This window comes from Agrilus planipennis, unplaced genomic scaffold (genome assembly GCF_000699045.2).
Source record: "Agrilus planipennis isolate EAB-ADULT unplaced genomic scaffold, Apla_2.0 scaffold413, whole genome shotgun sequence".
NCBI lineage: Eukaryota > Metazoa > Arthropoda > Insecta > Coleoptera > Buprestidae > Agrilus > Agrilus planipennis.
Window position 1 is genome coordinate 6,464 of NW_020439080.1, and position 10,346 is coordinate 16,809.

Genomic DNA, 10,346 nt, shown 5'->3' on the forward strand with positions numbered 1-10,346 from the left:
TCAGACAATGCTGAACGGGCGCGGATTCGAGATACCAGATGCTGGGAGTGGAGTTAGATGTGTGTATGGTGTTGCGCGATAGGTTGCATAACTGGGGCATGAAGTGTGTGGCCATTTACTGTGGATGTGCGGTGTCGCATTTAGGCTACGAGACTTGGGTGTAGGATATGGTGAGATATGAGGCTCGAATTCAGATGAACAGAAAAATAACATGTACACAGCGTAGCATTATTAAACAAACAACATATTACAACTTCGAAACTTACTGTACAGTTGTTTAAGAAAATGTACTTCTTATGTATTTAAAACTAATAAAAACACTAAAATGTTAAATGTACTCACTATGAATCATTAACTCATCTTCTATAGCTATAGCATGCATAGCCCCTTAAAGTAATTATGAACTTATTTATCAGTTTATATGAATAAACAGTATAATGGCCTTTATTCCCACCATTATTGACTGCCAATTGTTGTTAGGTTAGCCGTAAGCAGCAAACAACAAAGTCCAGGGAGTCCTACAGCACAGTAGACTACTAAGTCAACGATCTGCAAATAATCGACAAAAAAAACAAATTAACTATGTTATAAAAGAAATAATATGAAACATATAACAAAAAAGCACCAAAAACAAAATGAACTAGCAAAATTAACAAAAGTAGCCCAATGTCAAATGAACTCACTAATATTTATGATCAGCTCAGCTATCTATCAACCTTCTTCTCTGTTTATTAAGTGATTCAAATGATTGTAACTTTGTTTTTATTAATAGTGAACACCTATTACTTAAACAGCTTGCTAATAGTAAAGTGCTCGTTTCTTATAAAAACCAAGTTAACCTTTTCGAACATTGTACTGATAAATTTTATACTAGTTTTGTTAATGAAAACTCCCTTGTATCATCACAGGAAGATGGTTCAGCGTTGCTTTAAGACATCATTATCACTTAAGCAACATATAGTCAACAACTAACAACAAGAGATTACTCACTTAAGAATTAGATGCTCACACAATCACAGAGATGATTCCCAGATATTGCCCTGCCATTTGACTGCAAATTCGTTCTAGGTTAATGGTAAGCAGAAAACAACAAAGTCCAGCGAGTCCTACAGCACAGTAGACTATTAAGTCAACTATCTGCAAGTAATCGACAAGAAAAACAAATGAATTATGTTATTAAGTAAATAACATAAAATAAATAAAATAAACACACCAAAAACCAACTGAAATACCAAAATTAACGAAAGCATTAGAATGAAGAAGCCAATACATTACAAAACACAATAAATTGTCAAAATAACAATATCAAATAACCATAGATGCATGTTAACCTCAATTTATGCAATGGAGAAATTGGGTGCGTTCCATGCGACTAAGGAAAAATAACAAAACAAAACATAACCTTGTCAAATGAAATAAACATGTTGCATGTTCAAAAATTAAGCCTGCAAAGTAATGCCAAATGAACTCACCATCGCATATAATCAGTTCAGGCTACTTGGTGATATTACCTGCATTGCACATTAGAGTAACTATCAACCTTCTTCTCTGTTCATTAACTGATTTCAATAAGTTTAACTTTCTAATAATTGACAGTGAATACCAATTACTTAAACAACTTCCTAATAATAAAGTGCTCGTTTCTTATAAAAAGCAAGTTAACGTTTTCCAACATTGTACTGATGAAACTTATACTAGTGTTGTTAATAAAATTTCGTTTGTAACATCACAGGAAAATGTTTTAAGTGTTGTTTTAAGGCTTCATAATCACTTAATCAACATATACACAATAAATAAGAACAAGGGATCACTTACATAAGGATTAGATGCTAACACAATCACAGAGACAATCCCCAGATGTTGCACCGATATTTCGCTGCAAATTCCGATTCAAAGGTTAATGGTACGCAGCAAACAACAAAGTCCACGGAATCGTACACCACAGCAGACTATTAAGTCAACTATCTGCAAATAATCGACAATCAACTTCTTGACTTCAAAAAAACAGGCAATTGTCAAAATAACAAAATCAAAAAACCATAGATGCATGTTAACCTCAATGCAATGGAGAAATTGGGTGTGTTCCATGCGACTAATGATACATGAAAGGAAGAAATAACAAAGCAAAGCATAGTCTTGTCAAATAAAATAAACATGTTGCATGTTAAAAAATTAAGCCTGTAATATAATGCCAAATAGTACTCACCATCGCATATGATCAGTTCAGCCCCCTTAGTGACATTACGTGCATACCATATTAAAGTAACTATCAACCTTCTTCTCTGTTCATTAAATGATTAAAATAAGTGTAACAAATAATTAATAGTGAATACCTATTACTTAAACAGCTTGCTAATAATAAAGTACTCGTTTCTTATAAAAAGCAAGTTAACATTTTCCAACATTGTACTGGTGAAGTTTATACTAGTGCTGTTAAAAATAAGTGTAACAAATAATTAATAGTGAATACCTATTACTTAAACAGCTTGCTAATAATAAAGTACTCGTTTCTTATAAAAAGCAAGTTAACCTTTTCGAACATTGTACTGATAAATTTTATACTAGTTTTGTTAATGAAAACTCCCTTGTATCATCACAGGAAGATGGTTCAGCGTTGCTTTAAGACATCATTATCACTTAAGCAACATATAGTCAACAACTAACAACAAGAGATTACTCACTTAAGAATTAGATGCTCACACAATCACAGAGATGATTCCCAGATATTGCCCTGCCATTTGACTGCAAATTCGTTCTAGGTTAATGGTAAGCAGAAAACAACAAAGTCCAGCGAGTCCTACAGCACAGTAGACTATTAAGTCAACTATCTGCAAGTAATCGAATTAAAAATTAACTGATACAAGCTCATCACAAGAAGATGGTTAAGCGTTACTTTAAGACATCATAATTATTTAATCCACATATACACAACAAATAAAAACAAGGGATCACTTACTTATGAATTAGATGTTAACACAATCACAGAGACGATCCCCAGATATTGCACTGCCAATTGATTGTAAGTTCGTTCTGGGTTAATGGTAAGCAGCAAACAACAAATTCCAGGTGGTCCTGCACTACAGCAGGCTATTAAGTAAACTGTCTGCAAATAATCGACAAATTAACTGTTAATAAATAAATAAAATGAAATAAATAGCAAAAACGCACCAAAAACCGAGTGAAATGCCAAAATTAACCCAGGTATTACAATGAAGTAGCCTCCACTTTAAAAAACAGAATCATCGAAATAAAATCAAATAACCATAAATGCCAAGTTAACCTCAATTTATGCTATGGAGAAATTGGGTGCGTTCCATGATACTTATTATACAAGAATGAGAAAATAGCAAGACACGAGGTAATGTTGTTAAACAAAAAAAAAAAACACGTTGCAGTTTCAAGAATTAAACATTTCAATATTTGTATGAGTAAATATAACAGGATTTTAAAAATGATTGGTAGAAAGGAAATGCGGATTTACAAGATTGTATCGGTGTATCGCATTGTGAAGGGTGTCATTATTTTCTTGCGTGTTGTTTGCATCCACTGCCGAATGCCACTTTGCAAGACGTAACTTTTGAGGAAAACCCACTGGGTACTATGTTACATTTATTTTAAAACAATTTTTCTTATTAATAACCACTGAATAATACACAATAGTTTGCATTGTGGTCTTTCTTTCACATATTTTTAAAAAATTTAGGTACACACAAAAATAGAAATGACAATCAAAAAATGTAATTACTAACATACATAAATATACCTACATAAATTAAATCTATTTGTGGCAATAAGAAAATAGTTAAACTCTTATAATTCAAACAACCTTTCTCGTTTTAATCTCGACGATCTCGTAGACATGGTTTTTGGGATAGAAATGTCTTCTGCTAACGGTACTCTAATGAAAAATAACAGTAATAAATTAAAAATTATTTACAGTAACGTTTACGTTAATTGGTAAAATTGACAACAAAAACGATTGGTGTTTATTTTTTTTGTTCTCTTTTTGTTTTCTGTTTTGTTTAATAAAATGTATCCAAATCACTTGCCTCGAAAAATCCAACAAATTTATTAAATGACAGTCGCTAATTCGCATTTCGCGTCACTTTTAACGCTTAATGTTTTATAACACATTCATTAACAAAAGTTCTTGACCACGTTGTCCACCTTTTTCAATTCTATTATTCTTGAACAAACTTACGTCACAGCAACAACGCATTGCCAAATCGTAAATTACTACGGCCAAAATTAAGAAGAACTGATACCATAATATACATTCAGTAGCTTACCTAGGTTTTTTGAAATCGTCTCCGTTAGTGCTCTCGCTCCGTTCTTTCTGCAAGAAAAGAAAAAAAATAAAAAAGTTAACAGAACGGCCGAACAATTATCGAAGCAAACTCGCCTTTTCATTTCTATTGACGCAATTGAGGGGATCGCACCTGCAGTTAGGGTTACAACTAAGCTGAAACTTTTTACATCCGCAGTTTCTTGTGGCGCACGATCCTTTACACGTGCAACCGCCTTCCGAACTTCGTTTAACTGTTTGGCTTGAAAACTCTATAATAAATAATAAATAGCTATTAAATTTATGCTCTGTCGACTTGCCACTTTTTTTACCTGGAGAAGTTTTCCTCAATTTTCTTATTCTCTTAGCCAATGGTGTTTTTCTCCAGTCGGGGTCAGCAACTGGATTATCCACTTCTACTTCGACGCTCACATCTAGTATATTCTCTTCAACCTGAAACATTTAATGTTATCATTTTAAAAAAAATGCGACATTAGTTGAAAATATTTGCATGCATACGTACAAAAAATTTACTATTAATATACATCGATATATATATGTTTACATCACGTACATTAAAAATATCTCAGGTAATAAAAAAACATTTGGTAATCTCAATTCAAGTCTTTCTTACCAATATGGATTGTATCGAAAACACACACTAATGACTTTCGTTCGTAATAAACCCAACTCGCCGAAAAAAGAATTTAAGTTAAGTATATATTATGTAATTCAATAACTATATTAAAAAAGGGGTACCCATCGTAAAAAGAAAACTTTAATATAATACTTTTTGGATACAGCCATTTAGAAAAATATAGTGACAATTAAAAAATAGTAAACCTTAAATAGAAATGTTGGTACAATGGCATGTGTATGTAAATAAATGAACGGTAAATAAAGGGGATCACTACTGTGTCTTCCCTGCGCTTTTGTGAAGCAAATCTGATCAAAAAAAGTCCATAAGAATGCCTAATATGGTTTCTGCAAAAGATTCAGGAAATAAAAAAAATACGGCAACAGTGGACCATTCTAAAAATTTATACGCATTTTGCATATTAAAAATGTGGCTTAATTAACGGAGAACTATAATTTACAGTGAACTGTTCAGAAATTGAAAAGCAACAATCACTTTTCTCAATGAAAACGTTTCATTTTGAAACCTATGTAGATACTATACATACCTCTTGCATTATACTCATCCATATTGGTAAGAGGGCAGTTTTCTCTAATTGCATGCCCATATTCTTTGAAATTAAACAGTACAGTCTAAAGGGAAAAATGTTACAATTCTAAAACTAAAAAACGCTTTTTATTATCGTCATACCGTTATGTCGTCTATGGTTCTTGCCAATTTGGAATTTTCTACTATTACTGTTTCACCTTCTTTCTGCTTTTCCTCTAGTTGTTTTTCCAACATTTCTATACGCTGTTGTTGTATGTTAAATCTGTAGTTCATTTCCTTTTCTGTATCTGTTAAAAAAATATCATTTGCTAATTACAGTGATTTACAAAGACAGCATGTATTTACATTCACAAGATACACCTATGTTTCCGTAACAAATACATAGATAACGTGACAAGTACATACATAACGTATGTATCGCAAACGAATATAATATGTATTAAAAAAATAGGCTTGCTTACCCGAAACCTGAACACCCCGTAACTGTCTTAACAAAACCGACACCTTTTCTTCGTACTCTTTCTGAACGTTGGCCATTTCTAATTGGTGATTCTGATTATTCTTGATCAAATTAGCCTCGAGAACTTTTAATTTATTGGCCATCTAATAGTGATGAAGGTGAATTAAAAATTTTAACTAAATCAACAACAGTCACATAATACTCGCCTCATTTTGACTTTGCACCAGTTCACTCATCCTGTATTCTAAATTCACCTCGTTCTTCTTTATTTCTGAAGTGAGCTGGAAAAGCATCTTCAAACAATACTTGGCTTCGTTCATTGTTTGAATATTGTCAAAACGTGCTCTGGATTTGTTGTCTAAAAATTAAATAAACACGTATCCGCGTTAATTTTTTAAACTTCTTTAAAATTATTAATGTCACCTTCGTCGGAATCGAGCAGTTTCTGTTGTAAATCTTGAATTTGAATCGAGCGCAGCTCTATTTCGTTTTTGAGTTGCTTAACTTCTTCCGAATCTTCGTCGGAAGCATCAGCCTTCAGATTTTCCATTTGTTGATGTAGTGCCGCTCTGTCTTCCAAAAGACCAGTCAAAGTCACTTTTGCTTCGATTATGCTCACAAACAAATTAAACTCTTGTCGCAGCTAAAAGAAAAAATGAAGACCATACACACATACTACACGCACTTAATACTGCCCGCACGCACTTCCATTGAATTTACATTTACTTTTATTATGTTTTCTATTCAGTTGTTTTTCGCCATGAAAGGCGCTGTAATCATATACGCAGGAACTTAGCGAAAGCACAAAGTTTATTTAGGTTTAAAAAATCAATCAATCAAGTATTATCCACTTCACTGAGCCATCGGACAATATTAATATTTAATATATTAAATAAATAAATCATATGTGTTATAAACTTACCCACGCAGCTGTCTGTTCGACTTTACCGGAATTTTTCTGTTCTTGTACAGCATTTCGCAATGCAAGTGCGTCCTTTAGTCGCTTATTGATGGCCGCTACCTCCTCCACTTTTCGTTTGAGGACGTTCTGCTGCCGACTGTGCATCGTTTCCATAACTCTCATCTGGTTCTGCCGTTTTCTATCCTGCTCTCGCAGCTTGCAGACTTCTTGCTCGCGTTGCTTCTTCCATTGTCTGAACTTGTCCGCTTCCTGTTTCATATCTCTTATTAACTTTACTTTTAATTGTTTCATCGACTGGATCTCGTTCTGCAGTTGTTTTATTTTCAGTTCGTCTTTCTCTTTCATCTTAATAAGTCGAGCTTGTTCAGTAACCTATAGAAAAAAAATTTTATTGCGTAAGTATATTGCTTTTATGTATTTTATAAATATTACGGTTAATGTGTTTCTCTTAAAATTTCCACCATAATAAATCATAATGATCTTATCATACACCTCAATCTCAATTGATATTGAAATATTATATACTATAATGCACCTACGTTGTAAATTTATTATTCTTTTGTTACCTTTCTTCTTAAATCTTGTATTTCTTTTTCCAGTTCTTGAATTCTCCTTCGCCGTATCTCGGCACCCTTAGCCGACGGTTCGTTACCGGTCGTCTGTGCCTTTTTTAATTGCACTAGCAGATCTTCCTTTTCTTTTTCAAGGCTATTAATTTTCTCTTCGGTCTCAGTTATAGCTTGATAGTCGACCATATAGCAATTGTTGCTGGCGATTTGCTGCGCTAGACGTTCTTTCATTGCCAGCATTTTCGACAATTCCTGTAACTGTAAGTCTTTCGCCATCTGATGGGCAGCATAGTACTCGTGTCGCTCTTTTAATTCTTTCTCCATTTCAATGTCATTCACTAATGCCTTGTTGTTGGTAAACATCTGATTTTGAATCTGCGCTACGTCGGCCTCGTGCATTCGTACTTCCTCTTCAGTTTTTTTATGTTCGGTGTCGAGTTCAGTTAATTGTAGTTTCATAATTTCCAATTTACGCATGTTTTCACGTATCATGTCCCCGTCGTTCTGCTGAATACTCAGGTTTAGACTGTTTAACGTCGTATCATATTCTTTCTTTATTTCAAGTAACTTTTCTCGCAAACGTTCGTTAGACGTCTGTAATATAATTAACCGTTCCAAAAGACCGGTCTTTTCGTTAATCGATGACGACAGTTGAACAGTTAACTCGTGTATTTTAGCCTTCATTTGGTCATTTTCTTTTCTAATCGTGTCTATTTCACCTTGACAAACTATGGGACCACCTGTAATAATTATATATTTAAACATTACATAGTATTGTTACATAAATACACTTATCGGACTATCTACCTTGACCAATTAATTCCAAACGCAGCTGCTGTATTGTCTTTTTCAAACGATTTATCTCTGCAATTTTTGGATCTTGATTGACAATAGGTTTATTCTTAATTTTTCTTGCTCTATCAGCATATCGCAAAGTTGATAGCGTCTCTTCTAGATTATAATCAGCTGGACTAACGCAAGCAATCATTAATGTGATGCTATTACCTCCAAGAGAATCTAAAATTTACACATTTCAGATCAATAAATAAATTAATTAATTAAATATATTAAATGATGTGCTTACAATAACATAATAAATGAACACAACGTTTAGCTATAAATTGCGTATCTTTGTTATTATGAGGTTACAACAAATTATTTTTTTTACTTATTTATTTGTTTATTTTTCACCTTTTAATAGTCTTGTCAAATTGCTGTCTCTGTAAGAGATATAACCCGCTTGCAGTTTTTCATCTCCCAAAGCAGATATGACATTTCCAAGGGCAAGTAATCCCTTATTTATATTTATGCCTTCTTTAAAAGTTTGTCCAGTTGCTCCAGTTTTCTTTGATCTTTCTGAACCGGCTAGATCTACCAAATGAAACTTTGCAGCCTTGTTTTGGTTACTGAAATTGATTTTTCCTCTGAATAGTTAAAAAGTATTATAGATTAAATTTTTACCTGTCATCTTTCTTTTGCATGCATAGGTTAATGGTAAAAATTGCATGACTACGACTACTTTGGGCATTCATATTAGTGGATCCCACTACCCGAGACAAAGAACCGATTCTTAAAAACTCCAAAGCTTTATGAGCACTATCAACGGTTTCTTCTGTTAAGTTAGGAATCAATATATTTTTTCCGTCATCTCTAATTTCGACATTACACTGATCTTTCGGTTTTTTTGACAATAAATCGTACAGTGTCTCCTGATAAAGTTCCATAAACGTTACCGTTACAGTAAAATCATAAGAAAAATTATCGCGGACGTAGGTAAAAATGTCGTGTATTGCCCGGGGTATAATTCCCATTTCACCCTCACCATCATAACAAGTACCCATGGTATAAGTTTTTCCAGAGCCTGTTTGTCCATAAGCCAATATGGTCACATTGTACCCCTACAAAAAGCATAATAAGCTAAACAGCTAAAGTTTTTTTGTATTATTAAACCTTAAACAAGTTGGTAATTAACTTCTTGGAACAACTGTTGTAAAATTCTTCCTGTGTTGATTCACAATCGTAGACGTAATTGTATGTGAAGGCTTTATCTGCCACCTGAACTTGTTGTAATGAAGGTATAACTTCTAAAACATTGTTGCATCCTCTAGCTATTTCTGACTCGACCAATGGCCTGATTCGTACAGCAACCTTTACCGAATCGTTACAGTCTCGATCGTTGTTTGGTTCGTTCATCTAAATTGTTGGAAATATATAATATCAACTACAAACTACAAATTTGCATTTATTAAAACCTCCAGCTATTTATTTAAACCTGCCAACTAAGGATACAATTTCTTATTATAAATTATCAAGCAAAATGAACAAAACCGACTCAAATAATGGTAGTACCGGCTTAAAACTCAAAAAGAAGAATCGTTTTTTCGAAATACAGTTATTGATATTATATTGAGCATTTCAAATACGTATTAGTCGAAAATTTTAATGAAGTACAATTATTGCAATTTGGGAAGGGCCAAATAATCAATTTAAAAGAATTACTTATTAAAATTATAATTGCCCAATATCGTTTTCGATGTTCACTTCAAAAATACAATTGCACCAATTTTTTAAAACTGAACAACCGATTCTTAAACTTATAAACGTACCTTTCAGATCAAACGAAAATGAATCAAAAAATTCTGTTACGTTTAACGCCTCCAGCAAACATCCGAAACTGGAAGAAAAAGAGAAGAAAACGTCGTGCTTTCGTGTTCGACCGTTACAAAGTTTTTGACATTTAAAATTGTTCTTTGGGCGATTGCGCAATGGGAAATTTTATGTGATTGGTTCATTGGTTTTTGGTATAGATGCATAGAGGTATAAAATAATGTAGATAACCATAGATAATAGGTAGGTATAACCAGGATCGGACTTTTAATATTTTGAAAATAATTCTTATTCATGTTTGACACAAAAAGTCCATT

General features: G+C 33.1%; 1 protein-coding gene across 13 annotated transcripts; it reads right to left on the bottom strand.

The window, feature by feature from the left end:
- Positions 1-207: 207 nt before the first annotated feature.
- On the bottom strand, positions 208-10,147 carry LOC108743281 (chromosome-associated kinesin KIF4A). Of its 13 annotated transcripts, none has more exons than XR_003231661.1 (21): positions 10,029-10,147; positions 9,373-9,615; positions 8,884-9,320; positions 8,614-8,828; positions 8,230-8,439; positions 7,420-8,162; positions 6,854-7,225; positions 6,355-6,574; positions 6,138-6,289; positions 5,933-6,074; positions 5,613-5,758; positions 4,618-4,738; positions 4,403-4,557; positions 4,290-4,336; positions 3,169-3,898; positions 2,957-3,103; positions 2,682-2,828; positions 1,816-1,965; positions 1,473-1,511; positions 991-1,137; positions 208-549 (listed from the first exon to the last, which is right to left on the bottom strand). XR_003231661.1 is itself a non-coding variant. In XM_018478797.1 (15 exons), exons 2-15 carry the CDS (start codon positions 9,613-9,615, stop codon positions 4,203-4,205), a joined length of 3,237 nt encoding a protein of 1,078 aa, XP_018334299.1. In that variant the 5' UTR covers positions 10,029-10,147; the 3' UTR covers positions 4,051-4,202. The 13 variants fall into 13 exon arrangements, 3 of the variants coding, with proteins under 3 accessions (XP_018334299.1, XP_018334301.1, XP_018334300.1); XR_003231660.1 differs by lacking the exon at positions 1,473-1,511 and adding an exon at positions 2,207-2,282; XR_003231664.1 differs by lacking the exon at positions 1,473-1,511 and having other exon boundaries at positions 2,701-2,828.
- Positions 10,148-10,346: the final 199 nt, after the last annotated feature.